General features: G+C 39.9%; 1 protein-coding gene across 2 annotated transcripts in view; it reads left to right on the plus strand.

The window, feature by feature from the left end:
• PAPPA2 (pappalysin 2) overlaps positions 1–20,014 on the plus strand; it is a 394,482-nt gene that overhangs the window by 330,463 nt on the left and 44,005 nt on the right. For both annotated transcript variants that reach the window (XR_748418.2, XM_010367396.2), the window contains exons 18-21: positions 1,864–2,032; positions 3,401–3,536; positions 5,486–5,595; positions 17,585–17,656. Coding sequence is in view for 1 of the 2 variants with exons in the window: in XM_010367396.2 (XP_010365698.2) it covers positions 1,864–2,032; positions 3,401–3,536; positions 5,486–5,595; positions 17,585–17,656 (487 nt within the window). In the remaining variant the exon portion in view is untranslated. The remainder of the gene's footprint in view (positions 1–1,863; positions 2,033–3,400; positions 3,537–5,485; positions 5,596–17,584; positions 17,657–20,014) is intronic.

Genomic DNA, 20,014 nt, shown 5'->3' on the forward strand with positions numbered 1-20,014 from the left:
TTAATCCAGTCCCAAAAATCAGATTTATATTGCAAAATGTTCTTGGGAATAAAGATATGAATCTAAATGATTATGTAATAATAAAACACTCAACTTATTTCTAAGTATATATTATTTACATATGTTTAACTATTAAAATATTTTATTATTAAAATTATTTGAAGTTGAATGAATTCTGTGATGTGAGATCTTTGACAAATTACTTAACATCGTTCAGTGTGTTTCTGTGAAGTGGGGATTAAAAAGATGATTTCATAGGTTGGGCACATTGGCTCATGCCTCTAATCCCAGCACTTTGGGAGGCTGAGGTGGGTGGATCACCTGATGTGGGGAGTTCAACACCAGCCTGACCAACATGGAGAAAACCCATCTCTACTAAAAATACAGAATTAGCCAGGCGTCACGGCATGTGCCTGCAATCCCAGCTACTTGGGAGGCTGAGGCAGGAGAATCACTTGAACCCAGGAGGCAGAGGTTGCAGTGAGCGTCATTGCACTCCAGCCTGGGCAACAAGACTGAAACACTGTCTCATAAAAAAAAAAAAGAAAAAGAAAAAAACAAGATGATTTCATTAGTATTATAATGATTCAACTTGGTATCATCAAATGTGCCTTGCAATGTGCCTGACATGCTGTTAGTTTCAGTTCAGTGATTCAATTCAGCAGATATTTATTTAATGCTGAATATAAACCAGATATTATTTTAGTTCTTGGGAATTAAAAACAAGACCACCACATAGCCTCTGGCTTCTGGAAGCTTTCAATCTAGTGGGAAAGACAGTCACATGTGCATTTATAAAACAATGTGATAAATGTTTTACTAGTGTAAGATTAGAGTACTGCAGAAGCCCACAGGAGGTATGACACAATAGTCAGAAGATAATATGCAGGTGTTGGTGGGCATATTTAACCTTAAAAGGGGCATAATGAGACTAGAAAATGGTAATTTAAGGCTACTACATGTTTGAAAGAGTCAATGGCCAAAAGGTTATTTTTATTTTAGAATTACAAGCTTATCTGTAACCAGGAGTGTTTTGCATTAGAAGTGGATATGTTAAAACAGCAACATGGAAAGCACTTTCAAACTGCAGTGAGTCAAAAGGGGAATGGAATGGAATCCTCAGTAGCAAGGACCCTAATTCCATTGACTCCAGTCCACATCAAATGCTGTCACTCTGGTTGGGGACCATGTCTGGGCATGAGAAGGAGGACCAATTCTTCCAGGGCAGTATTGAGTCATGTCTACTTTGAGAAGCTGGTGAAAGGTATGCACTCTTTCCAAGGAAAAATAAACTTGTAAACAAATGAAGCAGTCATCTCGGAAGTTATTGTCCTTCTGAAAGTTAGGTTCAGAATCTCTGTTTTAAAAGAAAACTCATATTGCTGCACTTTCTCCCCTCTCTGAAGAACCAATAAATAGTAGCAACTTCATCAATTATATTGCCGTATCAACACTGTTGATCCTCAAATCACTTCTGATCAGTTCTCTGAATGTGTGATAACCTTTTCTGTACCCCATCCTACCTGACATTTCATTGTACTTAGTTGTGAGTCTTTTCCAAGATGAAGATCTCAGAGAAAACCCAACTACAATTTAGATGCTGCACTATTTATCAAACCCTCTTAAGAGTAATAGATGAAATATTTCTATATGACATTTACTACTACTTCAAATAATAAATGAACGTTACTATTTTTAGTTCCATGATTTAGAAATTAGCCTCGGACAGTGGGACATATGGCTCACAAGAACCATCTGTCCCTGCCTATTTGCTAATCCTTATCCCATATTGCTGAGGATCAGTCTTCTTTCATGACCTCCTTGAGAGATTCTGATGAGCTCTTTTGTTTTATGTTTTATCAGCAAGTTCCTGAAGATACAATGCCTGGAAGGTGGAATCTGGGAGCAAGGCAGTTGCATTCCTGTGGTGTGTGAGCCACCCCCTCCTGTGTTTGAAGGCATGTATGAATGTACCAATGGCTTCAACCTGGACAGCCAGTGTGTACTCAACTGTAACCAGGAAAGTGAAAAGGTAAAAAACATTTTTTTGAACTTATTTTGGATCAGGCTGTGCTCTAATCTTGATGCCCAATCCAAGAAATTTGAGAAATGAAATTTCTAAAGAATTTCAACAGGCAACGACTTGGGATTCTAATCGGGAGTGTTGGTATTATGCAATAGAAAATTCAGAAAATACCACATTTTTGAAATGTTCTCTCCTGAGTTCAGAACTTCCTCTGAGGTAAGAAGAAGAATCCAGTGGGTGGAGTACCAGGTATATTCCAAAAAGAATGCTAGTATCCTGATTTAGCAATGTGATCCCCTCTCATGGATGGCCATTGACATAAGTTGACTAAAAATACTAGTATTATTATTTTTCTAGAACAGAGCCCTGAACAGAAACACAAATTCCTTGGCAAAGCTGGAAGTGCTGTTTGACTATTCCCCTCCCTAGGATTTTGGCACAAAAGGTCTCAAATGAAAAACACAGTCTTATCTTGGTTGTGTGACTAAAAGCAATTTTATTTTAGAATCTTTTCAAGTCTCACACACATACATGAGACAGGAAGTCAAGCAGACTTCCTAGGCAAAGGTCAATGTCCTTGTCTGCTCCCCTGCACCTGTTATCTTAGTTTTCGGTACTCCAAGGTAAGCACCATGGAACAGATGTGAAAAGAATATGGCAGTAAATGAGACCCCTGAGAAATCAAGCACATCCATTTGCACTGATGGGTTAAGGAACCATCGAGTTGACCAGATGAAGGGAGGGCTACCTACATTTCTAAAATCTTACATTTTGGAGTTTTGAGAGTTAGTGCTACTCTCTGTGTTCTAGATAAAGTATAATTTGTGGAGCCAAGATTTATACAAACCAGCACACATGTGGAGAAAGGGAATAGAATTTTGGTGAGACCAAAAGCAACTATGATGTGTCCATTCAAGCAGAAAGGCAAAAACACACCTTTAGGAAATATTATGAATTGGTTTCACTGGATGAAACTCATCTTGAAAAAATCTGACATTTGCCACAAGCAGCATTTGTGTGATAGTAGGGATGAATCAGTGCAAAATAACACCATCTGGGAAACAATTCCATAAATAGCTCTGAATTCATGAGCTTTGGTTGATAGCTGATTGTATTCCTATATATAAAGGAAAATATATTGTTAATACATTTCATTAATGGAAAAAAAATTGTCATCGTGATTCCTCTGCCTGGAAAAAGCAAAGAAATTTTTGGCTTTTTTTTTTTTGACCAGTAACAACATGTTGTTTCAATAGTGTCTTTTGGTCCAGGTTCTAGAACTGGAGAATACTACCACTTAATCAGACCACTTGTTTTCATCTCTCAATAAAGTTAACAAAACAATAATTAAGATGTTTACTTTTCATATTCTAGCTTCCCATCCTCTGCACTAAAGAGGGACTGTGGACCCAGGAGTTTAAGTTGTGTGAGAATCTGCAAGGAGAATGCCCACCACCCCCCTCAGAGCTGAATTCCGTGGAGTACAAATGTGAACAAGGATATGGGATTGGTAAGGATAGGAGTGAATCTTAAAGTCAATTTCCATGTCATTCTTTTGTTGAGCACAGCTGAATTTTTTTAAATTTTATTTATTTATTTATTTTGAGATGGAGTCTTGCTCTGTCGCCCAGGCTGGAATGCAGTGGCGCAATCTCAGCTCACTGCAACCTCCGCTTTCCGGGTTCAAGAGGTTCTCCTGCCTCAGCCTCACAAGTAACTGGGACTACATGCGCCTGCCACCACGCCTGACTAATTTTTGTGTTTTTAGTAGAGATGGGACTTCACCATGTTGGCCAGGCTGGTCTCAAACTCCTGACCTCAGGTGATCCGCCCACCTCAGCCTCCCAAAGTTCTGGGATTACAAGCATGAGCCACCGCACCCAGGCTGCCCAGCTGAATCTCGAAGCAGAGACACTGTTCTCCCTAAAGAGTGGATTGAAGTTGCAAGTTGACTTTTAGCTGCTTTAGTAAAAATGAGATTTATGGCAACTTTGAGGGGCCTAGACCAGATGGATTTGTGGTATGGTTTGTAGCTCCAAGATGAAAGGTGGGACTGTGTAGCCACATAGCATGTGTCTGCTGGGCTCTTCTATTCTTCTTCATTCTCTGTGATTGTTACTGGAGTGGAGAATTACTGAAAGGGATGATTTGAGATTCCTCTTTCATGCATCATTCTTCAACCATTCTTTCTCTGCAGAGGACTAGGTTCCAGAGCCATGGACAACTTCTTATTCAAGCAATTACAATTAAACGTCTTTGTGGCCAGAACTGATTTATAGTGATGTTAACTTTGCCTTGGGTGGCCCTAAATATCATAGGAAAGAGTTGTAGCTGATGCGAAACCTCGTAAGATTACTCCTAAATTCTGAACTGCATTAGCAAGGAGTAATTTTATCAGACATTCTAACCAATGCCAATGAATATAATTTGCATTAATTAGTAAGCTCATTGCCGTCTTCAAGATGCTTTTTGCACAGTGATGTCTTGTGGTCAGGCATAGAGTATCAGGGAATTCAGATGTGCCTCTTGGGTGGTGTTTCACAAACAGGTTCTCATCCTTCAAGCGTCCAATTTCTGCATTAAAATATCATATCCTCACATATCTAGAGTCCTTAAGAGGGATGTAGTTCTTTTGATTGTTTTAAAAGTCACTGAAAACATAGAAACATAGAGAGTAAGGACTAAAAAGAAACTTGGAAATCATCATATTTATAGATGAGGAAATGGAGAACCTAGAGAGTGTATTTTCTCTTAATATAATTTTAGGAGATATTTGGACTCTGTGTGGAAGGGAATACAGCAAGATTTTTCTGCAAGAGACCAATACATACCCAATACATACCTTCTGATTCTTCACGGCTTCCTCCTTTAATCAAATAGGTTTGTTGGCTGCCAATGCAATTATCTTTAGTGCAGGAACAGAGAGAATAGTATCTGGAGTAATTTTATAATTTCTGGGTCATTTCCTGCCATCCACCACCACCACTACCAGCATGTCAAGTTCTTAGGTAGTAGTTGTTGCAATTATAAGCTTCCAGGAGACCATGTAAACAGGAATGATATTAGATATACTTAAAAGGTATGAGCCAATCAGGATAGACTTTGTCTAGCTAGAGTCCTGGAGGGGATCTTGGAGGCTAGCTGGGCCACGAGTCAATCTTTCCGTTACTAGATCATGTAGAAATTCAGACATTCCAGAGGAGCTGTTATCCTGGACAAGACAGAGGAGGGGACACTTGGGGCAAGTGGAGTTAGGTTGGGGGAGAGTCTCTTTACCAATTAGTGTGAAAGTACCCTTACGGGAACACAGATGACTATCAGCCCTGCCTACAACATCATAATATGGTGAGCCATAATGAAATCAATTGTTCTTTAAAAACTCAAAGCTATTGATTCCTGAAAGAAAAAGAACGAGATCTGGGAAGTTCAAGTCTCTGCTGTAAACTTCTGTTCTTTCAGGTGCAGTGTGTTCCCCATTGTGTGTAATCCCCCCCAGTGACCCCGTGATGCTGCCTGAGAACGTCACTGCTGACACTCTGGAGCACTGGATGGAACCTGTCAAAGTCCAGGTGAGGAAACGGACATCGTTATGTGCCAAAGACATGAGTCTGCTGAGTAACATTTGGAACATTGTTTTTTGGAGTAATTTCAGAGACTTTCAAAGCATCCTCAAAGCAAACAACCACATGGATTATTCCTAGAAAGAAAAGTTAAACATTGAAAAGCAAAAAGAGGGAAGCTTGAAAAAAAAAAGATAGCCCACATCTAAAGGAAAGTTTGAAGTATAAGATGGAAAGAAATCTTAGAGACATAAGGAACAGAAAGGAAAATTACTACTAATGAAAAATAGGATGGGACAGGTTAGGATAAGTCAAAGAAATGTATAAAGATGAAAGAAGAATGGAAAGAAAAGGATGGATTAGAAAAGATGAAAATAAAACTGCAAGCAGGGGAGTGCCTAAAGGAACTGAGTAAGAAGAGAATTGCCTTTCCTTTATCCATCTCCCACCCTTTCTAAACCTGAAATCCTTTTCCTGGGCCATCTGCTATTCAAAGTCAGTCATCAGCAAAATCCATGACATCCACAGCCTCTTCTCTGGGCTTTCTTTCCATTTGCTTCCTTTTCTATCTGAAATCTGGCTCTCCACTGAGGACTCTGCCTCCCCCGCAAGACTCATTCCTTGCTGCTTTCTCCCTCATGCCCCTCCTAACCCTGGGCCTGCAAGAGGGATAGGCATCATCCTCTCTCTTCACTGCCATTTGTAAACCATATTTCCTCCCTCCCCTGTAAAATGACTCACATTTGAATCCAATGTCAACAGAATGAACCACTCACTTCCCTCAATGCGGTTGTCATCTTCTGACCCTTATGGCACCCCTCTCCTTGCTTCTGAAACACTTTGACTCCTGGGTCGTGGCCACATTAGCCAGCCCTCCTGTCAAAACTTGCATTGATATCTACATCTGCACATTTGATTCTTCTGAAATCAGGATTCTCAGCTCTGGAGCTTCCTTTCCTCCTGTGGCCGCCTTTCCCTTTCCGACTCCATCTTCCTCGTGCTTTCCTTGGCTCCCCCTAATCTTGCCTTGGTGGCTTCTTGGCTGTTTCCTAAACATGCCAGCCATACCCTCACCTCAGCACCTTTGCGCTTTTGCTTCCTTCAGCCCAGGATGTTCTTCTCCAGAATATCTGCATGGTTTGCTCCTTTCCGTCTTACAGATTTTTAGTCAAATTTCAGGAAGGCCCTCTTTGGTTATTCTATTAATATCTAATATTTTAACTCCCCTGACATTTTCTGTCTCCTTTCCTTTTATTTTTCCTCCTTAGGATTTATCATTACCAAGAATATTACATATTTTACTTACTTGTCTATTATCTTTTTCTGCCATTAAAATAAAAAGCTCATTGATAGATTATTGTCTGTTTTATTCATTATTATATCCCTAGATCCTAAAACAGTGCCTAGTATTTGATATATGCTCAATAAATATTTGTGAAATGAGTGAATGAAAAAGAGAAAGAAAAGGCTATGCAGGAGCTAAATGGAGAAAAATCGTGTTGTAAACTAATTGTTTCTTCTTAGGATAGAGGAGGATGGGGACATCAGAAAGCCTAAGAGCTTGGTTACTTAATTATTAGACTGTTTAACAAAATTCTTGCAAGTCTGTTCTCATTGGATGAGCAAAAGAGGACTCCAGAGATATGCCACATTTCATTCAAACATTATCCTCAGGTCTCTGCTTTTTCCTCCTAGGTTAATTGTGCTTTATTATGGGCATGGATTTGTGTCAAAGCAGGAGGTTTAGGAAAAAATGTACTCTAAGTGTGATTTGGGTGAGGAATGGAGAATAACACAATCCTATTAATTCAGTTAGTCATTCATTCAACAAACATTTACTGCGGTTATTATGTGCCGTGAGCTATGCTGAGTGCTGGGATGTGGAGGTGAAAAATACTAGTCCCTCTGTTTAAGGACTTACAATTTGGCCATGAAAGCAGATATCTATGATGATGTCACATGGGAAAAGGTTTGAACGTAGTAGAGGTGTTATGGGAACACCTGAGAGGAAGCAACCAAGTCTTCTGCTCAGGAGCCTGGTGGAGTTGGGGAAGGATCAATGGAAACTGACCAAAAAGCTGTTCCTCTGGGTCTTAAACTGTGATCAAGAGGAGCACTCAAGAGGGTAAGAAATAGTAAATGTTCCATCTGGCTGAAACTAGGGTATGTGTGGTACTGAGGGAGAGGAAAGATGGTGGTAAAAGAATGAGGTCAGGAGAAGCAGGCAGGCAAGATCCCACCAGGCATTGCCTGCCCTTCCTAGGATGTCAAGCCTCATGAGAACTCTGAGTGGAGGTGGAGTGCACCTCAGTGCTGAGGGCAGTGTGAAGACTGCATTGAAGTATGAAGGAGAGGGCCAGAAAAACACCTCCACAGATTCCCATCCCCTGGCCTTTCCAGACTTTCACTTTTACTCTCCATTCTGTTGTTAAGGTTTAGCTAAACTACAGTAGCTGGAATTACAGTGCCCTGGAGAAAGAGTTTCTGCCTCATGTTTCATGATGTGCCAGATGGTCTAGACCCTTTCTTTCAGCCCCATAAACTCAGTGTGCTATGATGAAACACTTCTCTTTCTCTATAAGCAGGCAAAGGGAGAAAGCCTTGGGCATACATGAGCATTTTCTTTCTCTTGGGCATAAACTGAAATAGATCCTTCTTCATTTGCTTCACCATCCACCCCACAAGGCGTCTTTGGGAACAGTCAAAGATGCAGGGTCTGTGAGGCCCGAGTGCAAGCCTTCCAGTCAGCAGGGTTTCTTCCACCTCTGTGTTTCTAATGGAACATTCTAGAAAATGACAGTCCATTTGTCTTCATGAAAACAGCAGGGATACCAATTACAGTGACTTGACTCTAAACTGGAAAACAATTTTCTCTATTTGATTAAAGCCTCCCTTTTTTCAGCTATCCTTTTGGGGAAATCATTATTGTTTATTTACTTCTATTCCATAGCATTTTGTTCTTGTTTATATTCCTGATGCCTTTTTCAGTGCCTGGCATTTTGTAGGTTTCTTAGAAACATTGGTTAAATGAGCAAAGAAACTGCCGTAGCACCATTTTCTTTTTTTCTTTTTAATTTAATTTAATTTTCAGTACTGGGATACAGATGCAGGATGTGCAGGTTTGTTACATGGGTAAATGTGTGCCATGATGGTTTGCTGCACCTATCAATCAACCCACCACCTACATATTAAGCCTCACATGCATTAGCTATTTGTCCTGATACTCTCCCTCCCTCTGGCCCCCCGACAGGCCCTAGTGTGTGTTAATTTCCTCCCTGTATCAATATGTTCTGATTGTTCAGCTCCCACTTATAAGTGAGAACATGCAGGTAGCACCATCTTCTACTTCAGAAGTAAATGCATATTTTTTTCTCAGTCTGGATGCATTTCAGCAGCTTCTTATTGATATATCCTTGTCAATTCTAAGTTGACCACCTCAGGAAAAAATATGTGGAACATCTTCCTTAAGTCAGTAAAAAATATGCGGAACATCTTCCTTAAGTCAGTATATCAAACATGATCATTTCTATCATTGCATTTATCATGACTATGATTTAGTCAGTAAATTCTTGGTTTTTGACATAGGTTGACCAGACTTGATTTTGAGGATGTTAGCAGAGAAACACTGAAGACCCTGCAATTAAAAAAATATATTTTCTAAAAGCTGAATTTTTAACTCATGAGCTCTTTTATTCACCAACTGCATAACCTTAGGCAATTTACTAGTCAGTACCTCCATTTCCTCATGTGTAAGTGGAAATAACACTGATCTCAGTAGAATAATGTGAGTATCAGATGAGAAACGTATGAATAGACCTTAGCTTACTTGATGCATAGCAAGTTTTCTTGATCAGTTGCCATTCCTATTTGAGGCAGGTTGCTTCCCCTCAGTTTGCCTGCCTCTTCTCATCTGTATGAGATTCTGCCCTGCTCTTTATAATTTGGGTGTATAACTAAACTATACGGCTTGTCACAGTTCACAGTATTGATAGGGATGCAATTGCTTTTCTGGAACTCTTGAGGCTTGTGTCACATTTCCATGTGAAAACAAAGTGAAATCATTAAATTAGCTGCTTCCAAAATGTAAGGGAAGACCTGAGGTAACTTGCGAAATGAGTCTTGTCCTTACCTTAGAAGGATTATTTGTTTCTAGAAAAATTCCCAGCAATCAGAATTTCAGAAGTTGAAAACATAATTAACATTTTAATGTTTTCTTGAACTCCAAATAAGTACCCTTTATGCCAAAAGAAAACCAAGTAGTTAACCAATGGTGAACACTAATTATCACAGAGTAGCAAAACAAGCTGTTACCTGTGCTCTCTCTGCTCTTTCACAGTTACTATGTTAAAGAATTTTGCTTACGAACTAAGCTTGCAAGAGATGCTCTGTGTTTCGGAAACTGCAATTTTATAGTAAAAGAAAAACAAGAAAAAAGAAGTCACTGGATGCAGTGCAAATGATGATGAGATGATTGCCCTTATGTACCTCGGGGCCTCTAGGATGAGATTATACACCAGCCACAGATGATCTCATGATGGCTATGGTTCTGTGGCACTCAGCAACTCACCCAGGGTGCGAAATCTAACCTTGTCTTCATAAATAAGAAGAAATGCCTCATAAACCAAGGCAATTCGTTAAATGAAACTCCATGTCAAGTAAAATCCTTGTAAGTCAAATTGACTTATCTTGGGAGTTGTTCCATGTTGTACTTAATCTTAAATGTTTGTGTCCTTAAGAATCGCTTGGGCAGTATATAAAAAGAACAGCAGGATTCCAGCCTTCAGAAAGACTGGAGATGCCTTGGAATGAGCATCTTTAACAAGCACCTTAGGTAATTCCACTAAAATGCTTCAAGAAACCCTACTATTACAAAATAAAATACTGACAAGATAAATATTATAAATACAAGCACACCTCTCTGAAGCATGGCGCATTTGTTTAGTAAATGATGCTTGCTTAGTTCATGAAAATTCCTGCTATCTGCCATTATTTCAAATGCCTTTGTATCTGGCAGGAGTACAGAGTAATGGATTAAATTGCATTATTTTCTCTAGTCTGCTTCCAATGACTTCATTCTTTGTAATAAAAAATGATACCTTACATTTGGATAACACTTTATTGTCTTCAAAACATATATGTGTGAAAAAATATATATGTGATATATTACACACACACACACACATACACACACACGTATATATTTGAGTCTCATCACAAACCAATAAGCCAGGAAAGGAAGATTGTATTATCTCTATTTTACAGACACATGAGCTGTTGTTGGATGACCTGTTCAATATTGCACAGCTGGCAAGAAATAGAAAAATAAATGCCACCAACTTTGCTGACTCCCAGTTTAATGCAGTACTCCCTGCCTCACCCTGTTTGCTATAGTCTTTTTTTCCCCCGGTATATGTTTGAGTTAACTTGCCTATCAGATAGAGAATCAGTCATTCCTCTCAACCATGAGAAGCCCCTCATTTCCATACTTCCCCCAACATGAAATCTAAGAAAAAAAAGATTAAAAGCGATATTTCTTTATAATACTATTTTTTTCTTGTGAAAACAATTGTGTTTGTTTTTAAAGAACGATCAAGTATAGTTTTAGATGCCTACAGAGTTTATTTGCCTTGCTCCGGGAATTCTGCTTTATATTCCTGCAAATGATGCCTGACTTACAGAATAATATATTTTTTATTAAAGGAAGAATTTCTGAGGTCTTAGGTAATCTGGGGTTTTGATGAAAAACATCTCGAAGTAGCAACTGACATAAAAGGAAGAATGAGGTCCTCCTGGGTTCAAATATAATGTCACTTACTCCTTGGAGCCTCTCTCTGCTCATCTACAAGGGTGAGGATACTATCTAGCTTGCATGGTTGCTATTAAATTTAAAATAACACATGTGAAATGTCTTGCACAGTTTCTAGCACAAACTTCTTAATTAAATAAAAATGAGATTTCAGTTCACTTAGTACAAATCTTTCCCCCTGGAAATATCCTCCATCCCTGAAAAGATATCACTAGCTATCTCCATGCAAAATAAAGAAAAATAGGTTTCTATGGTTTGTGTGTGTGTGTGTGTGTGTGTGTGTGTATGTGTGTGCACGTGTGTGTATATACAATAATGTCTGGGTCATTTGTCTTTTTCTGTCTCTTTTATAAACTGAGCTGAGAAAGGAACTAATGGCTATTCAGTGTTTCCTATTGGAACACCTCTGACAACAGAAGCAATTTCTAAAAGCTTTTTACTGTGAGACTGAGAAGAGAGGAAGGATGAAAATACAGTACTTTTAGATATTTCGAGGGCATGCTGGATGTGAGAGATAATAGGTAAGGGTTTGAAATTTTCAGATGGACTTTCTAGACCCTTGTCATTGCAATGGTGCCTTCCTTCTTCACCTTCACCAGTGTCACTGGAGCTGTTACACACAATTGTACCCATCAAGAGGACACTTTGGGGGCAGGGCTGAGCATTAAGAGCCAGAGGGAAGAGTGAGGTCATTTGGTTGGAAACTGGTTTTTGCCAGCATATTACCTTCTCGTTTTCTTCCTGGTGGGGATCTAGACCCTTCTAGTGGGGTAAGAAGTATACTGACAGACAGGAAGGATGCCAGACCAATCCATGCCTGTCAGCCAAGGTGACTGGGCAGTGGGACCCGGCAGCTGGGACAGGCAGGGGGGCAGCCAAATAGTCAATGCTGATGCCCATTGCGCACATCCTCGTGTGACCAGATCAAAGGCCTCCACCCGATGCCCCTGCACCTGCAGCAGCACAGACACTCCTGATGTCCAAGGCACCTGCACCCAGAAAGTGGGAGAAGCTCCCTCAGACTTTCACTAGAGGCACTTTTTTATTTTCTCATCCCTTTTTTTCCTAGATTCGTATTCTTTTTCTTCTTTTCTGCCATGCTAATTCCAATTCCCCAGTAAACTGTACTACTGCTGAGGGTGGAAATGATAGCTTCTCCTTCGCCCCCCGTATCTCCTCAGTGCGGGATTCATTTCATCTTTTACTCAGGAGGTGGTGGCTGTGGGAAATCAAAGGGCCCACAGAAAAGAATGACTGCCAGGGAGTCACTTCTCAAAGAAAACCTTTTTATTTTCCCAAAAAGCCTATGTTAAGTTGAATTTTTATGATTATCCTTAACCATTGTGTCAAGAGAGTGTTTTATTGTATCTGGTGACTTTAAAATAGGAAAAAATAATGTTTTAACTTACAAAGTAGTGGTCCTTCAGGAAACCGATTTCATGGATAATTTTTTTACACATTCTGGCAATTGTTTGCATGTAAATGTAAATGCTATTTTCTAAATACCATTTGAAACTGTTTCCTTCTGAAGTACAAAGACATTCATCATGACATCTCATTTCCCCTATTATTTTGCTTCATAAATTCCTTTTTCCACAGACTAAATAGCACTTTTTTTCTGGAGTACCATAATTATGAATTAGTGAGGTCCAAATAAGTGAAATTTTCCTGTGGCTGCATGAAATAGGTTTGCAAAGAGCCTTTAACACTATATGAAATCTCTCTCAAATTCCCAGCTTTTCAACAGAATTCTCCAGTTATATCAAATCTTATAATTTCTAACTTTGTTTTCCCAAATTGTTCCCCAAACATAAATAGTCCTTTAAATAAAAATGACTGTTTTAAAGAGAAGAGAGAAGGAGGAAGAAAACAAGAAGATAATACGCTGGCAAAAGCCACAGTTTCCAACCAAATGACCTCACTCTTCCCTCTGGCTCTTAATGCTCAGCCCCGCCCCCAAAGTGTCCTCTTAATGGGTACAATTGTGTGTAACAGCTCCAGTGACACTGGATGCAGATCATTGGAGACTCAGACATGAGTCATGGAAAGGTCTTCTTTTTCATCATTTTTAAGCATGGAGTCATTCCCTCTAGGCATCAAGTGTCCCATCACTAGAGGAGAGTAGACAAGAGCATCTTGGAGGAAAGGGGAAGAGGAACGGAAAAGCAAGTTGCAGGGTAGTGTGCTATGGTCTAAATAAACATGTAATGGATGTTTTGCTCAGGAGCACATACATGTAGCAATAAGGAAATTATCACAAATGTGGACATTGGCAGAACTTTGTGCCCTGATGTGATTAGCAGCCCATTCTGTCAAATAACTACTCCCATTAAAAAATAATTGAGCAATTTTCTGTTAGCCTTTATTGTTGGCTATTCTTGAGTTTTGTGACCTTTAACAAGACATTTACCAGGCAACAGCCTTCATGGTGACTTATGACCATCCTAGTAACCTTTACTCTTCTTTCTTTCTCTCTTTCTTTCTTTTCTTTCTTCTTTTCCCTTTCTTTCTTTCCTTTCTTTCTTTCTTTCTTTCTTTCTTTCTTCTTCCTTCCTTCCTTCCTTCCTTCCTTCCTTCCTTCCTTCCTTCTTTCTTTCTCCCTCTCCTCTTTCTTTCTTTCTCCCTCTTTCTCTTTCTCCCCCTCTCTCTCTCCCATGTCTTTCCTCCCTCCCTCCTTCCTTTCTTCCTTCCTTCCCTCTCCCTTCTTCCCTCTATTTTCTTTTCTTCCTTTCTTTTCCCCTTGCTTTTTAGAAACTTTCAAATGGTCCAATCAGGAGGAAATTTGTAAACTAAATTCTCTCTTAAACTTTTTTTATGTTGGAAATTTCAAAACAAATCTTTGGCATTTAGATACTGGAATTCCATCATGCAAAAAGTTGCTTGTTAATAGCATAATGGCAATAGTTTCAATAACATAGTAATGCATAGATTTGCGTTTGTACAATAACAAATTCAGAATAGTTGTTACCAATAGGAAAGAAGTATAATGATGTTGGAGGGACATATACGGGAGACATTAATTGAATCTATAGTGACTTATATTCTGGAAAATCTTAAAAATTTTTGATAAAGTTAGGCAGAGGATATAAAGTTTTTTTATCATTATAGCTTTCAAATGTAATGTATATGATTGTAGTTTTTCAAATGTGTTTCAGAAAATAAGAAAACCAGCTGGACATGGTGGCTCATGTCTGTAATCCCAACATTTTGGAAGGGCAAGGTAGGAAGATTGCTTGAGGCCAAGAATTTTAGACCAGCCTGGGCAACATAGTGAGACCCTGTCTCTATAAATTAAAAATTTTTTTAAATTAGGCTGACATGGTGATACATGCCTGTAGTTTCAGCTAGTCAGGAGGTTGACGCAGGAGAATCACTTGAGCCCAGGAGACTGAGGCTGTAGCGAGCATGATTGTGCCACTGAACTCCAACCTGGGTGACTGAGTGAGACTGTCTCTAAAAATATATATATATAAATAAATAAATAATAAAAGAAAAGAAAATCATTTCACCTCTCACCAGGAGTCAGCCCTTCCCTCTCCATCTCACTGCTTTGCTTTTCTTCCTGTTTCACAGCCCTCTTGCACCTCAAATGCTCCCATAGAATTGAGTCTTGAAAAACATTTGAAATTTCCCTCCAATTATAATTACTAAGTACTTGTTTTATTAATGGCATATACATATATTTATAAATAGGGAACATCTTTATGAGATACCTGATTTTCATAGGAGAAGGCTAGAGACACAATACCATAATTAGTGGCTGGCAAATGCTTATAAAATTTCGTCTTTCTGTAAATCACTGAGATAAGAAGTAGGAATGCTAGATAGTCCCTATTCTAAAGGATTTTGCAATCTAGGAAGGGATATGACACAGGTACCACCAACTCGTGCAATTTCTGTAGCAGTTAGGGAGAATTGTCAGTATGAATTAGTCTCAAAACTGAATTTTACATCATTAAAAATCTGTAAGGTGGGTATTGTCAACTCCACTGTTATGAATTTATTCTTCAGATATACTTGTACATGATTTATATATAAGCTTTGTTTGTTATAACAAAAGACTGGAAATAACCAAAATATTCATCAACATGGACTGATTAAAGCTTTTGAACTCTTGGCCGGGCGCGGTGGCTTAAGCCTGTAATCCCAGCACTTTGGGAGGCCAAGATGGGCGGATCACGAGGTCAGGAGATCGAGACTATCCTGGCTAACACGGTGAAACCTCGTCTCTACTAAAAGAATACAAAAAACTAGCCGGGCGAGGTGGCGGGTGCCTGTAGTCCCAGCTACTCGGGAGGCTGAGGCAGGAGAATGGCGTAAACCCGGGAGGCGGAGCTTGCAGTGAGCTGAGATCCGGCCACTGCACTCCAGCATGGGGCGACAGAGCGAGACTGTCTCAAAAAAAAAAAAAAGGTTTAGAACTCTTTAAGGGCCTTAACTGGGATTTATGGATTTGCAGATCCCTTGCTCACTGGACAATCTGACCCATAGTGAGTGAGTGAGGTATTTATGCATTTGGTCTGAATTGAATCACTGACTGATTAGGGTGGAGAAATGGGGGTCCATAGTGAATACCCTCTATGAGAAGGAATAAAGTTCTCATGTATTTACCTTTCAAAGGACAAATTATATTTTGCCATTGTTACTATCTGGGACCCCAAACTGCTACAAACTATTGATGTTTTAAATAACAAAATGTGTGACCACTGCTCAGTAGAGCTCCTGTGGAACCTGCTTTAAAGCATAAACAAGAATTATTTCTAGTTAACAAAATTACTGTTGATATGCAAATGGTTCTGCATAAATGGCTGTAAGTGCAGGAGAATAACTCACTTTTTCAGTAGGCTGAACACCCCTTTTGGGTTTACCTTATGTATTTGTTTTGATAATCCTTTTTTTGGTACAATAATGACTTAAGCCAAGTCACTTTCTAATAATATATTGCAATATGAAGTTTTGAATATCAAACTTTATAAGGATTTATACTATTTATTTTCCCTCTAGAGAAGCTGTGAAGGAGGAGTTTTAGCTTTTAGCAGTATGACTCCAGAAAAATATTGCAGATCCCCATTCTCCTACCTGACTATGAGGTATATATTTATAGACCTGCTATTAGCATATGTGAATGTCTCCAGTCTAATGATTACACATTGTTAGCATTCTGGAATTCCTGTAGGTGCTATCTCATGTAAAGCTCCTATGTTGCCATGTATTCTTTTCCTTCTGAATGCATGGAATTTCAGTTGGACTGATTAAAATGTGAATATGCAGATCTGCAGAAGGGTGGGTTGGTAGCAGGCTACAGAGAGAAACTTCTTTTCTCTTTGAAACCTGCTATGAGACTTTCTTTTTTCCTTAGAAAAGCATATTCTTTGAGAATTTTAAAATATAAAAAGAAAAAGAAAAAAGTTTTGTGAAAATGTTTTGTTAAATTATTATTTAACATAAAGTAGATGACTATTTGTTTAAATATGCATCTGGAAATGGCCATCAGGAATGAGGCAGCCACCAGCATCTCAAGATGAACCTAACTGTGCTCCCACCAGCTTGATGTTGGTGTCATTTTGAGTAGCAGTGATTTCACACTAGCCCTGTGTGTCCTGTGTATGTGTTCTGTCCAGTTTCCTACAGGGCAGGCTGCATGATGATACCAAGAACTGCAGAGTGCAATTTCACCTCCAGTCTTGGTGTAGGCACTCACGTCTTATAATCTAGCATTTCTGAGGTCCACTTTAGTTGAAGACTCTTTTGTAAAACTTTATTTGTCAACCTTTAAAAGCCCGTGGTGTGTGATCAACACAACCATCCTACAATTTCTTGTAACATTATTTAAAATTTCAAAATAAGTGGAACTAATAGTATGCCTGAAACCAGATGAAACTCATTATAATATTGAGGTTGCTTTTTTAAACCACACTACACCACTCTGAAAATTTAGGTATTTTGGGAAAGAGGATGAAAAGTTTCGAGAAATCTCCTCCACCAAGACTTTCTGCCTGAAAGACATCTGTCAGGGTGGGCAGTGTGCACGGGAAAGGCTAGATAGCCCCAATCCACTTTATGGGACACAATTAGAAACTAGCTTCTTGAGGAATGGAGTTGGACTCCTGTGGTGAGCTCAGGGTTTGCCCCTTCTCACACAGAACGAATGTCTTTAATTTTGTTTTCTGTTTTTCCCGTCTTTCCCCTTAGAGCATTGTGTGCACTGGCCGGCGTCAATGGCACCCAGACCCCATCTTAGTCCACTGCATCCAGTCATGTGAGGTAAGATGGCCTCCCCTTCCCCAATTCAGACTAGAGAACTCAGGTGGATTTAATTTATGGAGCTTGAGTCCTTCTAATTTAGGACCCAGTCCCTCTCCTATTCCTCTGCCCTTTGTTTAATTTCTTAAATTAAGTTGGTTCCACAATCTTAAATTCACAGAAATTAGGAGCTCTGATTTTTGTTTTGTTTTGTTTTAGCAAAATCTTTGGAGATCCCCTTTAAATGACTTAATAAAAGCTAACTTAAAAAGCAAGTCAGAATTATTTATGGTTTTGGGATTCTGTAACTGGGCCTTGTTTGAGCTTAATTCGCTCAGGGTTTTGGAGACTGATGGCCCACTGACAGGTTTGTTTGACCAGCACAGTGTCTAAAAACAATTTTCTTTTTGGTTGCCAATGTTTAAAAATCAGGATTTTTACATAAAATTCATGTGTGCATATATAACATTACACACATATGCACACATCCCAAATAAAAATAAATATTTAAAACTCTGCACAAAGATTTGTCTCTTGAAAAATAAGACTAGCTGGCAACCATGATGACAATTAGCTGGATCCGAGTAGCAGCTGCAACCCCAGAGGGGCAACTCTTCTCCAGTTAGCACAGCTTTTACTTTCCCTATGGCTACTTACCTGGTGGGTGCCCCTTGTTTAAAATAACTGCCTGGGTCATGCAGGCATCTATGTTTGCAATCTCTTAGGTAGACCTGTTATCTACTGTTGATTAACCAAACTAAACCTTTACCACCTCAAGAAATCTTGTCCACTTCTTCACATAGTAGATTCCCCAATCAGTGCTGGGACATAGGCTGCTGTGATTTCTTTAGCTAGATTAACTGAAGTTAATTTTAAAAGTCAGGAATAGGGCAGAGTATTTCTAAGAAACAATGACCCAGAAATTCTGTCATAGGGGAAGGAGATGCTTACACACACACACACACACACACACACACACACACACACACACACACCATTTAAGCCCTCCCACCCTAAGAATAGCCAGTGACAAGTACAAGCATTCTCGTCTCAGTCACAACAGGTTTTGTCATCCACATTTCGCACTGGAAGGAAATAAGTCACTTAGCAGCAATGCTTGGGTAATTCTGGCTCCTGTAGGTGCTGCAGAGAGACCCCTTTAACTGCCCTGATTTCCAGCTTCTTCCCTGATGCACACCCAACCCACATGCATGTTAAGTTCATTCTTCTGTATCTCTGTGTTTCTTGATCTAATTCTGGGAATCCAGGATCCACATGAGACTGGAGAGGGGGAAAGGGTGGGGTTTGAGAGAAAAGGGAAAACTGGGTGGGGAAATGATACCAATAAAACAGCACTCTGCGAGCGCATCAGGAAAAATGCTAGCATGGAGTGTGCTTTGTTATGGTGTGGGCCAACAAAACAGCTCATCTTCTGCCATCATTAGAAAAACAGATGGCAGCGGGGTGGGGAGGCGGGAGAGAGGAGGACTGAATCATCCACTGGGCAGGGGGTAAGAAGGAGGGAAGAGAGGAGGCCAGGGAAGGAGGGAGATAAACAGACAGAAGACTGGGGAGCTGGGAACAGATCAAAGGGATCCTGAGAATTCCCTTCTGCTGCTTCTATGCGTGATCTCAAGTGGAATAGTGGATGACAGGGCTTGGAGCTGGCTTCCGTGTTTCCCGGAAGGTTATAATACAGACCTTTTCCCATTTGTTCTCCCCTCCTCCCTGCACCCCAGCACATCAGCGGGGTCACTTATCCAGAGCTTCCTAGGCTGTCATCAGTCCCTTTGTTGATGTGACAAGGAACAAAAGCTCCAAGTCTCCTCTGCCTGACTGCTGGGCTGATGTCTCCTCTGCCTGACTGCTACCAGGCAATAGCTGTTGGTTCCCCTGCTCCAGTGGTTCTCAGCATCACCTGGGAACCTACTGGAAATGCACATTCTCAGGCCCCCAAACACCTACTCGATCAGAAACTGGGAGTGGGGCCCAGCAGACTGTTTTAACAAGCTTGCAAATGATTCTACGGCTTGCTAATACTTGAGAACCACCGCCCCAACCGAGAGTTTGTTGTGCAGCAATAATTGTAGCCAACTTTATTTAGCCACTTTGAGGGTGGAAGGAAGATGCAACGATACAGGTGAATCAATCCCCTAGGAAAGGAAGGGGAACTGGACAGGAGAGGAGAAGGAGAAACAACTCTGAAGAAATAAGTAATAAGAAATGCAAAGAGGCGGGGTGAAAATGAAAAAGAAAGGACAAGAGAGGCTGAAACTGGCATGCTCTAGGGGCAAATTGGCAGACACTTAATTCTTTACTGGAAAAAGTCAGCAAAATATATTAGGGAGAACAGAAGAGTGTCAGGGACAGATGGAGGGA

Source organism: Rhinopithecus roxellana, chromosome 8, assembly GCF_007565055.1.
Source record: "Rhinopithecus roxellana isolate Shanxi Qingling chromosome 8, ASM756505v1, whole genome shotgun sequence".
Classification (NCBI taxonomy): domain Eukaryota; kingdom Metazoa; phylum Chordata; class Mammalia; order Primates; family Cercopithecidae; genus Rhinopithecus; species Rhinopithecus roxellana.